Source organism: Nicotiana tabacum, chromosome 21 (assembly GCF_000715075.1).
Source record: "Nicotiana tabacum cultivar K326 chromosome 21, ASM71507v2, whole genome shotgun sequence".
Lineage (NCBI taxonomy): Eukaryota > Viridiplantae > Streptophyta > Magnoliopsida > Solanales > Solanaceae > Nicotiana > Nicotiana tabacum.
Genome location: NC_134100.1, coordinates 51,246,305 through 51,265,488, shown reverse-complemented (window position 1 = coordinate 51,265,488; position 19,184 = coordinate 51,246,305). Strand labels below are relative to the sequence as shown.

At 41.0% G+C, this 19,184-nt stretch overlaps 1 protein-coding gene across 1 annotated transcript; it reads right to left on the bottom strand.

The window, feature by feature from the left end:
- Window positions 1-2,933: 2,933 nt before the first annotated feature.
- On the bottom strand, window positions 2,934-4,554 carry LOC142175230 (uncharacterized). Its single transcript, XM_075241809.1, has 5 exons — window positions 4,076-4,554; window positions 3,786-3,975; window positions 3,627-3,719; window positions 3,089-3,560; window positions 2,934-3,046 (listed from the first exon to the last, which is right to left on the bottom strand). Exons 1-5 carry the CDS (start codon window positions 4,552-4,554, stop codon window positions 2,934-2,936), a joined length of 1,347 nt encoding a protein of 448 aa, XP_075097910.1.
- Between the last annotated feature and the right edge of the window lie 14,630 nt (window positions 4,555-19,184).

The following is a 19,184-nucleotide window of genomic DNA, read 5'->3' as shown; positions in this document are numbered from 1 at the left end:
TTGCGCGCCTGTGTCATGGATTTCAGGGGTTCATGGGATCGGTTCTTACCATTTGCAGAATTTGCCTACAACAACTACTACCAATCAAGTATTCAGATGGCTCCTTAAGACGCCTTATATGGGAGGCAGTGTAGTTCTCTAGTTGGTTGGTTTGAGCTATGAGAGGCTAGATTGTTGGGTGCTGATTTGGTTCGGGATGCCTTGAAAAAAGTCAAGTTGATTCAGGAACGGCTTCGTGCAACACAGTCTAGGCAGAAGAGTTACACTGATCGTACGATTCATGATGTTGCATATATGGTATGTGAGAGGATGTTGCTTAGAGTTTCGCCCATGAAGGGTGTGATTAGATTCGTGAAGAAGGGCAAGTTGAGCCCTCGGTATATTGGTCCCTTTGAGGTGCTTGGGAGAGTTGGAGAGGTGGCCTACAAGCTTGCATTGCCACCTAGTCTATCGGGTGTTCACCCAGTGTTTCATGTTTCTATGCTCCGAAATTATTATGGTGATTTGTCCCATGTCTTGGACTTCAGCACAGTTCGGTTAGATGGGGATTGACTTATGATGTGGAGCGGGTGGCCATTTTAGACCGGCAGGTTTGAAAGTTGAGTTCAAAGAATATAGCTTCGGTGAAGGTCTAATGGAGAGGTCAGCCAGTCAAGGAGGCTACTTGGGAGACCGAGCGGGAGATGCAGAGCAGTTATCCACACCTATTTAAGACTCCATGTATGATTATAGACCCGTTCGAGGATGAATATTTATTTAAGAGGGGGAGAATGTAATGACATTGCCGATCATTTTGTGTATTGTAGCCTCGTTCCCCTATTTATCACTTCTTCTATGTTCATTTGTGGTTATGTGACTTGCCGGGATTGTTGGTTTGGTTTCGCGGATGTTTCAGAGTGAATTGGGACACTTAGTCTCAAGGTTGGAAGCTTAAGTTGAAAGAGTTGATCGGAGTTTGACTTTTATGTGGACGACTCCACAATGGAGCTTTGATGGTTCAAATAGCTTTGTATGGTGATTTTGAACTTAGGCGTATGTCCCGATATTGATTTGGAGGTGCGTAGGTTGGTTTGAAGTTTTTTCGCAAAAGTTGAAAAGTTGAAGGTTTGGAAGTTTGAGATGTTTGATCGAGAATTGACTTTGTTGATACTGGGTTTGGATTTTATTTCTGAGAGTTGGAATAGGTCAGTTGTATCATTTGGGACTAGTGTGCAAAATTTGAGGCCATTCGGAGTTGATTTGATATGTTTCGGCATTGGTTTTAGAAGTTGGAAGTTCATTAGTTTTATTAGGCTTGAATTGGGGTGCGATTCATGATTTTGATGTGATTTGAGGCTTCGACTAAGTTCGTATTATGTTTTAGGACTTGTTGGTATGTTTGGATGGGGTCCCGGGGGCCTCGGGCGTGATTCGAATTGAATTCAGATTAGTCTTTGGACTTGGTGTATTGTTGAACCTTACGGCTTCTAGTGTGATCGCACCTGCGAAGTCTTGGCTGCAGGTACGAAGCCGCAAAAGTGACAGATGTGTCGCGTTAGTGGAGGAAGCTGGGATTGGCAGTGGTCGCAGATGCAGACTGGGAAGCGCAGATGCACTAGGAAGTCCGCAGAAGCAGATCTTGACTGGAGCTGGAAGGAGCGCTGGTGCGAGACTTGTTCCGCATCTCCGTGTCTGCAGATGCGAGATTTGAGGGAATGTGTGATTTTTGTAGATGCCGAGTTTGGACCGCATAAGCGGTCTCGCAGGTGCGCATGGAGGGCCGCAGGTGCACTTGGTCGGGAGTTAAGTGAATTCCGCAGAAATGGACCTTTTACCACAGAAGCGGTGTCGCAGATGCGACCACATTGACCGCAAGTGTGGTTTTGCTGGACAGAAGTTATATTCGAAGGGTTTTGTGGTTTTTCTCATTTGGAGAGTTTTTTTTTAAAGCAAATATGGCACTAGGCAGGTTGCCTAGTGATTAATATATATAAATAAAAGCCCATAAAAATGGGTCCAAGTACAAGTTGTTCGAAATGAAATACAATATGTAGTTATAGCTAGCTACTACAATTAAACTAGCTAATACAAAGATATATGTTGTATGCTTCGATAAACCAGTAGTGCAATTAACTCCAAATGCCCAGGGCAAAAAAGAAGTAGCACCTCTATCGCTATTTTGTATTCCATAAAAAATGAACATGGCAATTGTGAATTCCAATTGATCATACCACTGTAAGGAAGCATTCCGGCTCAGTTCTGATGGAAACCTTTGTTGTTCCATGTATATTAACTAATTCTTGCTCTTCTGGACTTCGTTACGTTCAGTGCAAAAATAGATTGTTTAGCCTCTTGTTCAATATGAATCCAGCAGGTATTTATCCCAGCATTCATCTTAGAAGAAGCTATCTAGATTTGATGGGGCGAAGTATTTCTCTATCTTGAACAATTCAGCGTTGATTTCCATTTCCACACAAATTAATTATTTGAAGTATCAGTAACAAGATTTCCTGGATAGTACCAAAGATATTTCTGTATGCCTTTGTGCCATAGCTGCCTTCTTAGAAAATAGGCGTCATGTATAAACATTTCATCTCCAGATTGAGTGTGAAAACACAGTGATACCACTGGATAATGATCCATTACTACCTAACAGTTATGATCTTGCAGAAGCAGCAGCTGACCATGTGAGTTCTGCGAGTAACCTAACCTTTCTATTGTAGAACCAAAACTGTGTATGCTTTTGCACACTAAGAATCAATGTTTTAGGACCTGCAGAAGTAGAGAAGTTGTCACAATCTTCACCTTGTAGCATTGTGTGCAACCTAATGTGATTGCTGCCTGCACTGTGGTTGTCATACAGTGTCCAACCAACTCCAGGATACGGTTTTTTCCTTATAAATAGCATTGGCTGACAGGTTGAGACTGTATTGTAGAAATCAATTTTTAGACCATTATAGGCATGCATTGCAGTCATGAAGAATTTCATCAATCTGGTGCTTTTTTTTTGCTATCCTAATCCTAAGATTAGGTATCTGAGCTTTATCTTGATTGATTAATGTCTTTCCTGCAAATGGAAATTCAGAGAAAGAGTTAAATGAAATTGTACCTGCATAAGAAAAAACCAGGTTAGCTAAATAATTTGCCACTATATTTCCTTCCCATAGAACATGTTGGAAGATGATATTGAATTGTTCTTTCTTCTCCTTTATCCTCCTCACTTCTGTACCAATACACCAAGGTGGATCCCATTCCCCTTCAATTATCTTCTTCATTGTCAAAGAGTCTGTCTCAATTATGAGGGGGTATAGCTGCTTCTCCACACAGTAGGCCAACCCTTCAGCTATTGCTTTTGCTTCAGCTACAATATTGGTAGTTTCACCTATTTTATTAGCTCTAGCATACACTAAATCTCCATGACAATCACGTACACAAAAGCTATAGGAACTAGGTCCTGGATTGCCTCTAGAAGCACCATCTCTATTACACTTAAAAAAACTACCAAATGGAAACTGCCAGATTACTCTCTTGGTCACAACATAAGGTTTGTAAACTTCAAGAAACTTGATAAGATCCGGCCACTGTAATGGAATATTTTGCATTCAAGGGTATCTGACTTTTGCAAGATTATGTAGAGTCTTATTTACCTCATGAATGACCCTGTTGCAAGACACTGATCCTCCATTCTTCATGGTATTTCTCCTCTTCCAAAGCTCCCATGTAACCACTGATGGTACTGCCTGAATCAATGGCATAAGTTTGTTGCAACATTGTGTATTCTAGCATGTTTTTATGAATTGACGTACCTGCACCATGTTGACAACTATACCTGCTGGTTGAATGAATGTTTTCCACACCCTGGTTGCAATATCACTTGTTAGGAATAGATACTGGAATGTATCTTCTTTTGGTTTCAAGCAACACCAACACTTAGACACCACTATATAACCATTTCTCTTCCAACGATCATCAGTTGGTATCTTACGTTTCCACAATCTTCATAGGAAGAATGATATTTTAAAAGGTAAACCTTTAATCCACATCATTTTGTATTCTCCATTTGTAGTGGCCCTGTGCCTCAGAATCTGCCAAGCACTCCCCACGCTCTGAGGCTGTTGGCATCCACTTGGGAGTATCCCAGTACTCATCATAGCCATTAAAATGCACCTCTTGCCTTACACGGTCTGCAATATCAATTGGGAATGACTGCTCCAATAAATAATCATTCCAACTGTCTTGATCTCTCAATTCAGCCACTTCATGTAATTTTTCATTGATAGGAAAATTTAGAGGTACAACATCATAGAGTGCACCTAATCCAGTCCAATTTTCATGCCATATATTGGTTGATACCCTATTCATCTCCCATAAAATGTCATGTTCTACCTCTTCTCTTGCTTCTAACATTTTTCTCCACACATGTGACCCTTGTCTAAATTGAACTACTATAGGTATTTCCTTCTTACAGTACTTATTCCACATGTACTTAGACCATGGGGACTTTGTAGTTCTGAATTTCCACCATAGCTTGACAAATAAGGCCTTGGATACATCAAATAATGATCTAAAACCCATACCACTTTCCTCCTTTGGTAAAGTTAAGTTAAGCCATTTTGCACAGTGTATGCTTCTTCCTTCTTCTTTGTTACTCCAGAAAAACCTTGCGAAGGTTTTGTATAAATGTTCAAGCACATTTTTAGGAGAATCCAGTCATACTTTCAAGTACACTAGTTATAAGTGTTTCCTTGCCACCATAAGATAGTAATTTTCCTTTCCAGGAATGCATTTTTGCTTTCACCTTGTTAATGACATCATTATAGTAATCCTTCCTCCTTTTTGTGTAGAATATAGGGCAGCCTAGGTAAGTAAATGGAAACTCACCTTTTTGAAATCCTGTGATTGTACCTACAGTAGATGTAATAGATCTTGCGACTTTAGCATGCATGTAATATGAGCTCTTTGTCTTGATAAGTTGTCCAAAAGTTTGCTCATACTGGGTGATAACATCAACCACCTTCTCTATGGAATATGGATCGGCAGAAACAAAGATTATTGTATCATCAGCATAAGCCAAATGATTCAATGGATCAGTCCACTTTGGCATCCCATAACCTTTAAAGCTTTTATCCTCGAACAACTTAGTCAATGATCTGGATAGTACCAAAGCTAGTGACAAAGGATCATCTTGTTTGACACCTCTTGTTGACTTGAAAAACTAGAAATTTGGCCATTAACAAGCACTGAATACTAATTGTTTGATATCAGATTCTATATCATGTTGATGAAGTGCTCAGCAAATCCCATTTTTCTCAACACATGAAGGAGGTATTTCCAGGAAACCCTATCATAAACCTTAGCCATATCTAATTTGATCACAGCATTAGCTGGCTTCCCCCTCAACCTTATGTCTGTTATAATCTCCTGAATAAGTAATATATTCTCAAAGATACTCCTTCCCTTGACAAAACCTGTCACGCCCCGAACCTGGGGAGCAAGACCGGCACCCGGTGCCTCACCTATCCTTGTGTACCAACTTGTGACTAAGGGAATCTAAGCATATAATGTCAGGGCCACGGGCCACATTGCAAGAAAATTTGTGAAGCAAAATATAAAATTGAATGGATACCAAAGCTGACTAAATATCACTATAAAGCAGCGCCGGCAAGGTCGTCATGACTACTACAACTGACAAACCAATAAAATATACATACAAGGCCTACAAACCCAACATACTGCACTAACTGACAGGTTATGTCTACAAGCCTCTACTGATGGATGTACCATGATCGGAACAGGGCCCCAACCTACTCATAACTTATATATATTCCTGAACCCGGCAACTCCGAAGGACGTGGAGCTTACCGATAAAGTTGAACTCGGGCAACACCTACTAAGGAGGTCTACCCGTTGTCTGTCTGAACTAGCACGCATGAAATGCAGCATCCCCAGAGAAAGGGACGTCAGTACAAAATAATGTATCGAGTATGTAAGTCAACAAAATAACTGAAAGCTAAAACTGAACTGATAATATAATAACTGAAAGTAACTAGGAGTCAAAGATAATTTGAAGATATGCTTACCTGCTGATACTGACTCAACTCTCTCAATATAGTAAGTAAAATAGTTGTCTCGCCCTATAAGGCTCGGTATATATACAACTGCTCTACCGTAGTAGGCGCTCGGCCATACTAGACTCTGTATCTCGGCCAACTGGGCTCGCTCATAGGCGCTCGGCCACAGTAGGCTCGGTATATAACTTACCATCTGATCAGAGGTTGACCAATAGGGGCCTGCCCATCGATTATAGCTCGATGGTAATGAAAATATTGTAATACTGTATATATAGGCTTGCTGCTCTCTTGTCTGGAAGAAGACAATACTAAATTGAATATAGAGTCTCGATAAGGAATAATATTATAACTTATGAGACTAGAATAATGTGAATAAATTCATGAATACGAACTTCTCTTTATGTCTCATTACTAACACATGTAGCTACGAGATCATGCCAAAATGAAGGAAGGCTTAGCCTTAACATACCTTATCACACTCTTTTCAATCACCAAGGTTGCACCGTACTCCCTTAGAATTGCAAAATCTCACGTTGCTTAAGATGCTATGAAATCAAGTGCTCCATCGTGGATTATTTTGGTGTTGTAGTAGGAAAAGTTATGAATTATCTTCATATATTCTAACGCCTGTTTTCTAATGTTTGTAATAGGAAGAACATTATAAGATTACTTACTTGAACATCTAAAGGCCAAATGAAGCCAAAATGCCAAGCTTCTAAGTATGTCTTTACATGTAGAATAATGTAGTGTCTTGTGTTTAACATATTAATTTGCCACCTTTCAACTAGATTTATGAGTCACTTAATTTGAATGGGGGGCTGTCACGTAGTGAATTAACCTTATCCAATAATTCCCTAATTAATTAGGTAATATCCCACTACCTAATAATTAACCAATTATCCACATAATAAGAATTGTCTCAACTTACTTAAAATACTACTCACTTTTAACATACCTTGTACACCTTACTATCATGGTCATGTAGTACCTTGTATGGCACTAGTCCATAAATACCGGGTATTATGGCTCGTACCGTATTTTATCCCAAATCAACAACCTTCAACGAAACTCATTTTATTTGATTTGTTTACCCTTTATCTTTCACGATACTTACTTATTGCTTGTTATACATAGCATAAATGCTTATAACCTCAAGAAAATCACACCACTGAGTCTACGTCAATTAACTGAAGACGAAACTTTAACGTACGAAAACATGAGGTTTAACATCCTTCCCCCCTTAGAAACATTCATCCTCGAATGTTTACTCTTAGAGACTTTTTGAAAATTTTTCTAGAGTCTCCTCCGTGCACTAGACTAAAACTAACCTATACGCAGCTAGAAAACATACTATACATGCCACACATGGCCAATGTCTATAATTAGCAACACTTGGCTTCACACAGCTGTCCATTATAAATTCTCAAAGTCAAAAATAAGAGCTTACCTGATGACCTACTGGCCTGAATAGAGCTGTGCTGAGGTATCCCACCTCGAGCCATATCTTCAGTTTGAAATAGGTGGGGGTATTTAGACTTCATTTCTTCCTCCGCTTCCCACGTCATCTCTTCCACATTCTTGTTTCTCCATAAAACCTTCACGGAGGCTACCTCCTTATTCCGTAGCTTGCGGATTTGTCGGTCTAGGATGGCAACCAGAATTTACTCATATGAGAAGTCCTCCATAATCTGTACATCATCCACGGGCACCACTCGAGTAGGATCACCAATGCACTTTCGTAACATAGATATGTGAAAAACCGGATGGACAGACTCCAATTCTGAGGGCAATTCTAACTCATAAGCTACTTGGCCCACTCTCTGAATGATCCTATAAGGCCCAATATAACTTGGGCTAAGCTTGCCTTTCTTGCCAAGCCTCATCATGCCCTTCATAGGTGACACCTTTAAGAATACCCATTCATTAACCCCAAACTCTAAGTCTCGTCGCCGCACATCAGAATATGACTTCTGACAACTCTGGGATGTCAACAATCGCTCCTGGACAAGCTTTACTTTCTCTACGGCTTGCTGAACCAGGTCTGGCCCATGTAACCCAAATTCTCCAATATCAAACCACCCTATAGAAGATCTGCACTTACGCCTATATAAAGCCTCGTACGGAGCCATCTGGATACTGGAGTGGTAACTGTTATTATATGCAAACTCAATAAGAGGTAAATGTTCATCCCAACTTCTTTTAAAATCCAACACACATGCTCGAAACTTATCCTAGAGCGTCTGAATTATGCGCTCGGCTTGTCCATCAGTCTGTGGATAAAAAGTTGTGATGAGATTCACCTGAGTCCCTAGACCTCTCTGAAATGACCTCCAAAAATATGCTGTAAATTGGGCCCCACGGTCAGATATAATAAATACTGGTATTCCGTGTAGCCGCACTATCTCCTTAATATATAACCTTGCATAGTCTTCTACTGTATAGGTAGATCTGACCGGTAGGAAATGAGCTGATTTTGTGAGCCTATCAACTATCACCCATATGGTATCGAACTTACGATAAGAATGAGGTAAACCCATGATAAAGTCCATGTTTATCGCCTCCCATTTCAACGTCGGGATCTCTATTGTAAGGACCCATAAAAAATTTAAACCAAAACCTCAGGGTTTCATGGTGCCAAGATAGATCCCTACGTTATATTAGTAGAAATTCTTCTGAGAGGAAAATGTTTCATAGAAGAACGCATTTCTGCGGCCCATTATGCGGTCGGATAATCAATCTGCGGACTACATAATGGCCGCAGAGTGAAGCAGTAAGTTTGGCCAACTTGAGGTTAGTTTTGCGGTCGATTATGCGACCGCATAATCGGTCGCATACCTGGGTCGTAAGTTCAAGGCCCTGAGGGCCATTTCTACGGTCACTTTGCGGACCGTATAACCATCATGCAGTCGCATATGCAACCGCAGACCTGTGTCGGGGCACCATTTTTCTTAATTTAAAACCCGACCCCCATTCCGTTAAAACACCCATTTAGTCCATTTTGAAGCTCATTTCTCATATTTCTAGTGTGAGAGAGAGAGAGGGTTCTAGAGGGAGGGCCTAATTCCCACCAATTAATCTTCAACCATCACTCAAAGCTTGAAAATATTCAAGTAAAGTACCAAATGCTTCATCCAAAAAGGTAAGACTTCATCACCCCAGCTCTTAATTTTAAACATAGCTAAAATGGGGTATTAATAAGATGGTCCATGGGTGTGAGGGTTGTTTATCTTGCATGCATGTGATAAAGAGTGTGGGAAAAATAAGAAGTGAACTAGAACCATGAACGTTTTCCTAATTTTAGGTTCAATTTATATATTGCTAAAATAGATTGAGGTTGCTAAGGGTTCCGGAAAATTTTAGAGTCTAAAGAAGCGCAATTGAGGTATGTTGGCTAAACTTTCTCTCTTGGAATTGAATTCCATAATGTTTCTGTAAGTTTCAAGGTATGGGTTACGTATTAAAAGGTTATGGCTTTGAGTCGTGTTTCAATGAAAGATAGAATTATCTAAAAGCTTTTGTATTAAATTCATGCCCATTAGTAGTTGTTTTAACTAATGCTTTGATTTAGAAATATACCCAGTGTGATTCAAGTTCTATATACGCATGTGTTGAAATTGTATATTGTCATTTCTGGGGGAGAGTATTGCAAGAGTAAATGGTGTATTAACTGTTTATGATTTTTCATGTGTATTTCTATTGTTGGTTGGTATGCTTCATTCTTTGGGAAGAAACCATTTGTGTTTGAAGTTTCCATTTCAAATGGATTTGAAGTATATGATTTTTAAAATATCCTATATGTTGATACTTGATGGTGATCTTTGAAATTGAAAGAGGTGAAAGTGTGGAATATGAAATACGGCCATCGTGCCAGGAATAAAGAATCTTGTGAATGGCCTAATGAGCCAAGGAAATATTGTCGTTGTGAATGACTGGAAATACTAATGAGAATTCATACAATGTGAAAGATGTTGAGGTGAGTACAATTGTATTTATGATATTTCTGTTTGCAAATCAAATCAAAACTATTTTTGGGAGCATCATTAGCAATACCGAGGAAGGGTGGGTCATAAGGCCCACACCTGAAACTACACGTGCCGGTGTAGGGGTGGATTGTGATATTATTCCTCTTAATTGGGATGAAACTGGAAACTTTGTAGATTGGAAAAGTCAACCCACACGGCATATGTGGGAAGGCGACCTAGCTGATCGGGTTGAGATCAGACGCCATATTGCGCATATGGTGGTCCTACTCTTGGTAACAACTTTCTTTCGCATCACATGTCAAACCACATTGTTCGTGGGGAGATGGCCTAGCCGATCGGGTGTGATCGGACTCCGTGCTAACAAAGATGATGGTATATTGGTGCTAATGATCTCCCAACCAAAATTATGTATGAAGTTTGTATTTTGAAAATTATTATGTTTTAACTGGACGTTTGGATATTGTTGATTGTGACTTGCTATTTCTATGTGTTGCCTTTTCTTATATGGGCATTCTATTTTGAAAGAGGATTTTTAGCTATACATACTAGTGCTATTGGACAGTACTAACGTCCCTTTTGTCGGGGGCACTGCATCTTTAATGGATTCAGGTGGTTCTTCAGCAGGCGGCATTGATCAGTGATAGCAGTACACTCTTTTCAGCTGATTTGGTGAGCCCCACTTCATTTCGGGGTCATATATCTTTTATTTCTCATGTACAGTGTTTTGAGGTATAGCCGGGGCCTTATTGCCGGCATTTCCATATTACTCTTCTATTGTATTTAGAGGCTCTGTAGACAGGTTGTGGGTTATGGTTAATGTTAGGAATTGAACTAGAAATGTTGGTACTTGTAAATTATGTTTTTCATTAATTCTATAAACTCGTAATGTTTTGGAAATTATGAATGAAGCTACTAATGGGAATGAAAAGGAAGTTGTTAATAAAATCTTTTCAGTGATTGATTAATGGAGTACATCTCCTCTTTATTCATGGATGAGTTTGGGTTGAAGTAAGTCTAATAGGCTTGCTCGGCCGGGTTCTCTCGATTGAGCGCCGGTCGCGCTACCTGAGTTTGGGGCGTGACATCTATAATCTGCATTAGCCCTCCGGGCTTCTGGTGCTCTACCTTAACCTGCTGGCAACTAGGACACTAAGCGACAAACTCAGCAATGTTCTTCTTCATATCGTTCCACCAGTATACATCCTTAATGTCATGATACATGTTGGTGGACCCGGGATGAATGGAGTACCACGAATAATGTGCCTCTGACATAATCCTTTCTCGTAGCCCTGCTACATCTGGAACACACAAACGACCCCTGTATCTAAGAACCCAATCTCCCTTGAGCTCTAACAATGGCTTTTTCTGTTGCGGAACTCGCTCTCTCAACTCTACCAACTCTGGGTCCTCGCACTGCCTCTCCTTTATTTCAGCTATGAGAGATGATTTTGCAGTATTTTGGAGTACAACTCTACCATCGCCAGAGTCTACTACCCGAAACCCCAAACAAGCCAATTGATGAATCTCTCTAGTTAAATAAATAATGTCATCATATCTTAAGTGCATGGAAAACCGCAGCTAACTCGAGGTCATGGGTCAGATAATTCCGCTCGTGCTTCCTTAACTGCCTTGAAGCATATGCAATTACTTTCCCATGTTGCATCGGGACATATCCTAACCCGACACCTGAGGCATCACAATACATGGCATAACCATCTGGACCCTCTAGAAGTGCTAGAACTGGCGTTGAGGTCAGCCTATTCTTAAGCTCCTAGAAACTCTACTCGCAAGCCTCCGTCCACTGAAACTTAGTTGGGTTCTGCGTCAACTTCGTTAATGGTGCCGAAAGGGAAGAAAACCCCTCTACGAACCTCCGGTAGTATCCTGCTAAGCCTAGAAAGCTACGAACCTCTGTCGGAGTGGTAGGTCTAGGCCAGGATTTCACAGCCTCAAACTTCTAAGTGTCTACCTTTATATCTCCATCGGATACAATGTGTCCCAAGAATGCTATAGACTTCAACCAGAACTTACATTTAGAAAACTTAGCATACAATTTACTATCACGGAGGGTTTGGAGTACCGCTCGCTGGTGCTCCGCATGCTCATCCTCTGAACGTGAATAAACCAAAATATCATCAATAAATACTATCACAAACAGATCTAAAAATGGCCGGAATAGGTTATTCATCAAGTCCATAAATACGGCAAGTGCATTCGTCAACCCGAAGGACATGACAAGGAACTCGAAGTGGCCATATCGGGACCTGAAGGCTGTCTTGGGAATATCTTTCTCCAGAACTCTGACCTGGTAGTACCCTAACCTCAGATCTATCTTTGAAAAGCATCTAGCTCCCAACAACTGATCAAACAAGACATCTATCCTTGGAAGTGGATACCTATTCTTAATAGTTACCTTGTTTAGTTGCCTATAATCGATACACATCCTCAGCGAGCCGTCTTTCTTCCGTACAAATAGTACCGGTGCACCCCAAGGTGAGGTACTGGGCCTGATGAAACCTTTCTCCAGCAAATCTTTTAACTGCTCCTTCAACTCCTTCAATTCGGCAGGTGCCATTCTACACGGAGGGATGGATATTGGTTGAGTTCCCTGAAGCAAATCGATGCCAAAATCAATCTCTCGCTCTAGAGGAATACTTGGAAGTTCATCTAGAAATACATATGCGTACTCTTTGACTACTAGAATAGATTGAAGTATAGGTATCTCAGCATCTGCATCTCTAACTCGCACAAGATGATAAATGTTCCCTTTTGCGATCATTTTCCTCGCCTTCAGATAGGAAATAAACCTACCTCTGGGTGTTGCTGTATTACCTACCCATTCAAGGACTGGCTCACCCGAAAAATAAAATCTGGTTGTCTTTGCTCGACAATCAACTGTGGCATAGCAAGCTGCCAACCAGTCCATGCACATGATAGCATCAAAATCTAACATCTCTAGCTCAACTAGGTCGGCTGAGGTCTGACGACCACAAACTATCACCGTACAACCTCGGTAAACCCGTCTAGCAATAATCGATTCTCCAATCGGTGTAGATACCGTAAAAGGATCACTTATTATTTCAGGCACTATACCAAACTTCCCCGCAACAAATGGGGTAATACACGATAAAGTAGATACTGGGTCTATCAAGGCATAAGCATCGTGAGAGCAAATGGTCAACATACATGTCACAACGTCTGGTGAAGACTCCTGGTCCTGTCGACCCGCTAAAGCATAGCTACGATTCTGGTTACCACCTGAACTGAAACCTCTACCTCTGCCTCCACCTCTACCATCCGAAGACTGAGACTCGTGCCCTGAAGGATGCACGGACATAGATGATCCTGTTGCTGAATTCGATGGTTATGCCATAACCCCAGAATCTCTATTTGGGCAATCTCGCATCATATGCCCCGGACGTCCACATGTATAACAAGCATTGGAATAGGCTCGGCATTGGCCCAAGTGTCCTCTACCACAGATGTCACACCGCGGCGGAAATGACTATGTCTGCCCAGAACCTCGTTGTCGCTGCAAACCCGATGCCCGGGAGCTTTCACCTGATCCTAACTGAGTATAGCGATCATACCTGTAACCTTGTGACTGGGGTGGCAGAGGTCTAGGTGGCCATTCGAAGTACTGGGGCCTATAACTACCCTGAGACTGCTCATGAGACCTGGCAAATCTCATCCTTTTATGCTGTCCTGACTCAGTCCTCTCTGTTCCCTGCTGTCGATGCCTACCCCTTTCTATATTCTGGGCGAATTCCTGAATCTGAGAGATATCCATACTATCCTGTAATATAGTGGTGGCACATGCCTCGGTCAACTCTGGGGCCAAACCTGCTATAAACTTGTGAATCCTGTCCCACATAGTAGCAACTATGGATGGTGCATATCTGGCCAATGAGTCAAAACGGAGACTATATTCTCGAACACTCATATTGCCCTATTTGAGGGCTAGAAACTATTCGAATCAAGCCTGTCGGATCTCTCGTGGTAAGTACTTGTCAAGGATGGCATTCGTCCTCTTTCTCCGTGCCCTGGACCTCTCCCATCCCTCGTACCAAAGGATGACTATATCTCGGAGTCGAAAAGCTGGTAACTCAACTACCTCTTTCTTCGTGGCATGCATAACCCGAAAGATCCTGTGGAGCTGGTCTATGAAATCCTGCGGGTCCTCCCTCTGATCTGTCCCTGTGAACTCTGGGGGACTCAAAGCAATAAACTCTCGGACCCTTGAACTTCCAGACCCCTCAGAAGATCCTGCACTAGCGGATGCCCTAGCCTATTGCTGGGTAGCTACCAACTGTGTCAACAAATGCACCGTACTCCTCAAGTCCTGATCCGATGAAAGCGGAGGGGGAATTGGATGTGTGGTCTCCCTAGGAATCTCCTCAGGTGGTGGTGGAGCAGGTAATGGCTGGGTCGGGGTCTCTCCCTAGGCCTCCGATTAGGCCCCATCTACTGGGGTACCCTGCTGGTCCCCTCACCTACTGCTGTATCTCTTCTCTGACTAGCCGTAGTCTTCCTAGTCACCGTCATCTGTGCATGCAAATGCCAACACATAAGTTTAACTCAAATTTCCTATAACTCAGTTCTATAGCACTATTTAGATTTGAAAGAGGGGTAACCAACTCCTAAATGCCTTGTAGTCCTCTATTTATATAATATGGTGCACAACACATCTATAAACAAGACCCTACTAGACACGGCTTGTAGACTGCCTAGGACAGAACTGCTTTGATACCACTTTTGTCATGCCTCGAACCTGGGGATCGAGACCGGCACCCGGTGCCTCACCTATCCTTGCGTACCAACTTGCGACTAAGGGAATCTGAGCATATAATGTCATACTTTGGCCACGGGCCACATTGCAAGACAATTTGTGAAGAAAAATATAAAACTAAATGGATACCAAAACTGACTAAACATCAATATAAAGCTGAGCCGGCAAGGCCGTCATGACTACTAAAGCTGACAAACTAACAAAATATACATACAAGGCAAACAAGCCCAACATACTGCACTAACTGACAAGTTATGTCTACAAGCCTCTACTGATGGATGTACCGTGATCGGAACAGGGCCCCGACCTACTCATAACCTATATACATATATACACAAGATGTACACAAAACTCCTAGACCCAGCAACTCCGAAGGACGTGGAGCTTACCGATAAAGATGAACTCGGGCAACACCTACTGAGGAGGTCTACCCGCCTGTCTGTCTGAACTTGCACGCATGAAATGCAGCGTCCCCAGAGAAAGGGACTTCAGTACAAAATAATGTACCGAGTATGTAAGGCAACAGAATAACTGAAAGCTAAAACTGAACTGATAAAATAATAACTGAAAGTAACTGGGAGTCAAAGATAATCTGAAGATATGCTTACCTGCTGATACTGACTCAACTCTCTCAATATAATAAGTAAAATAGATGTCCGGCCCTATAAGGATCGGTATATGTACAACTGCTCTGCCGTAGTAGGCTCGCTCATAGGCACTCGACCATAGTAGGCTCGGTATATAACTTACCATCTGATCAGAGGTTGCCCAATAAGGGCCTGCCCATAGATTATAGCTCGATGGAAATGAAAATACTGTAATACTGTATATATAGGCTATCTTCTCTCTTGACTGGAAGAAGACAATACTCAATTAAATATGAAGTCCCGATAAGGAGAATATTATAATTTATGAGACTAGGATAATGTATATAAATTCGAGAGTACGAACTTCTCTTTATGCCTCGTTATCAACCGTATGTAATTATGAGATCATGCCAAAATGAAAGAAGGGATTAGCCTTGACATACCTGGAGTAGGAAAATATTCGTATGATATTCTTGGGTAAGGTTGCCCCATACTCTCTTAGAATCGCAAAATCTCACGTTGCTTAAGATGCTATAAAATCATGTGCTCTATTGTGGGTTATTTTGGTGTTGTAGTAGGAAAATGTTATGAATTCTCTTTATATATTCTAATGTTTGTTTTGTAATGTTTGTAATAGGAAGAACATTATAAGATTACTTACTTGAACATCTAAAGGCCAAATGAAGCCAAAATGCCAAGCTTCTAAGTATGTCTTTACACGTAGAAGAATGTAGTGTCTTGTGTTTAACATATTAGTTTGCCACCTTTCAACTAGATTTATAAGGCACTTAATTTTAATGGGGGAGGGGGGGCTGCCACGTAGTGGAATTAACCTTATGTCACGCCCCGAATCTAGGAGCGAGACAAGCACCCCGTGCCTCACCTAACCTGGCGTACCAAATTGCGACTAAGGGACTCTGAACACATAATGTCATACTTTGGCCATGGGGCCACCTTGCAAGACAATTTGCGAAGCAAAATATAAAACTGAATGGAAACTAGCACTAACTAAATATCAATATAAAGCTAGGCCGACAAGGCCGTCATAGCTACTACAGCTGACAAACCACCAATTTATACAAACCCAACATAATGCACTAACCAACAGGATATGCCTACAAGCCTCTACTGATAGATGTACTGTGATCGGAACAGGGCCCCGACCTACCCATAACATATATACAGATATACATAAGATGTACACAAAACTCTAGTCCTGGCAACTCCGAAAGACGTGGAGCTTACCGATCAGGCGGAACTCGGAAAACACCTACTGAGGAGGTCTACCCGTCTGTCTGTCTGAACCTGCACGCATGAAATGCAGCGCCCCCAAAAAAGGGACGTCAGTACGAAATAATGTACCGAGTATGTAAGGCAATAAAATAACTGAAATCTGAAACTGAACTGATAATATGATAACTGAAATTAACTGGGAGTCAAAGATGATCTGGAGATATACTTACCTGCTGATACTGACTCAACTCCTTCAATATAGTAAGTAAAATAATTGTACGGCCTTATAAGGCTCGATATATATAACTGCTCTGCCATAGTAGGCTCGCTTATAGGCGCTCGGCCATACTAGGCTATGTATCTCGACCATGCTGGGCTCGCTCATAGGCGCTCGGCCACAGTAGGCTCGGTATATAACTTTCCATCTGATCAGAGGTTGCCCAATAGGGGCCTGCCCATCGATTATAGCTCGATGGTAATGAAAATACTGTAATACTGTATATATAGGCTTGCTGCTCTCTTGACTGAAAGAAGACAATACTAAAATTGAATATAGAGTCTCGATAAGGAATAATATTGTAACTTATGAGACTAGAATAGTGTGAATAAATTCATGAATATGAACTTCTCTTTTGTCTCATTACTAACACATGTAGCTACGAGATCATGCCAAAATGAAGGAAGGCTTAGCCTTAACATACCTTATCACAATCTTTTCAATCACCAAGTTGAACTCACCTCTTCGCACCTTAATCTACAAGAATGATAATAATACTATCGTTAAGTTACGAAAGGTACAACTATCGCACAACGAACGACAAACCTATTTTGTATTAAAACGGGCAGCATCTCCCCTATAATATGCCCTTCCTCCAACTTCAAGATAACACCAACAATACAAGGACAGAACAATAACAACATATATACATCATTTTCCAGCCCTATATACACCATCAAATACTACAAAACAGCCCAACACACCCCAATCTCTTCGTACACAAAACGACCACCGTAGTAGTGTCAAACGACCCGAAAATGTTATGACGAACGACCAGCCAACCACCCTACATTTATATGGTGTTTATAAACCCCCTTCCTCCTCCAAAACTCCACAAAATAGTAATAAAACACGCAGCCCAACAGCAACACAAAACAGTCCACAAAACAGTCCGCTACAAGTGAATAACTCGAACTCACGGCTTCCGATCACCATCCCGTGAGTTCTTACAAGTATAGAACGACTTACCATGAATTTACAGAAGAAAAAATGGATGAAAGAGAGCAGTAAACTCACCTTATTTGTTGGATAACTCAGCTCCTATCTTGGTTCTTCAAACTCTAAGTTTTACCTCCAATTGGAACTTGAAAGGGAGAGAAAATCAATTAGGGTTTGTGGGAAATTTTTGGGAGGATTCTTTGCAGAGTTTATGTCTGGTTATTATGCTCTATTTTAAGTCTAATATATGAAGAAAATAGGCCCTTAAAAGGCCTCTTTGGACGACCCGAAATGGCCCATTTTTGGGCTTTCATTTAAGCAAGTAGGTGACACACCTACTTGTCACCTAGCAGCTTGCGCAGTATCGCAAAAATGCACATATCTCTCTACTCCGATGTCGTATTGACAAATGGTTTAATGCGTTGGAAAATAGACTCATAGATCTTTAATTTGATGGGTGGAACACACCATAACTCTAAGTATATTGGGAGAAAATTGCAGTTACATTTGACCCAAAGTTTCAGTAAAACTTATGAATGTAACTTGTGATGACTTTCATCGACTTTTGTTCCACAACTCGCTTGACTTAAAAACATAACACACGGATGTAATACGACTAATATAAATCATAACATAATCTCTTTATCATGTTAATCACCCTAGTCTCACCCCAAAGGTACATGTTATAACATTCCCAACTTGTCGACTTTCGATGAAACATTATTTTATTTAATTGTTTTAGCTTCTGAACTGTCCAACCCTCTTTGTACTTGTTGTTCATGATCTTCAATATTTGTAACCTCAGAGGTAACATGATTAACTTACTTTATATACTTTTAAATATTATCTCATTTTTTTGTCCTACATTAGTTTGCTTACGACGCATTTTTACATACGAAAATATAGGGTGTAACATCACTCCCCCTTGGGAACATTCGTCCTCGAATGTTTACTCTTGGAGACTTTGGAAACTTTTTCCAGAGTATCCTTCGTACACTAGGTTAAAACCAACCTGCACGTAGCCAGAAACATACTATGCATGCCACACATGGCCAATCTTTATAAATAGCAGCAATTTGCCTCACCGACCGTAAATCATAAATATTGAAAGTGAAAAATAAAAGCTTACCTGATGACCTGCTAGCCTACATAGAGCTATGTTGTAGCGTCCCATCTCGAACCATATCTTCATTTTGAAATAGGTGGGGGTATTTAGACTTCATTTCTTCCTCCGATTCCCACGTCATCTCTTCTACATTCTTGCTCCTCCATAAAACCTTTACGGAAGCTACCTCCTTATTTCGTAGATTGCGGATTTGTCGGTCT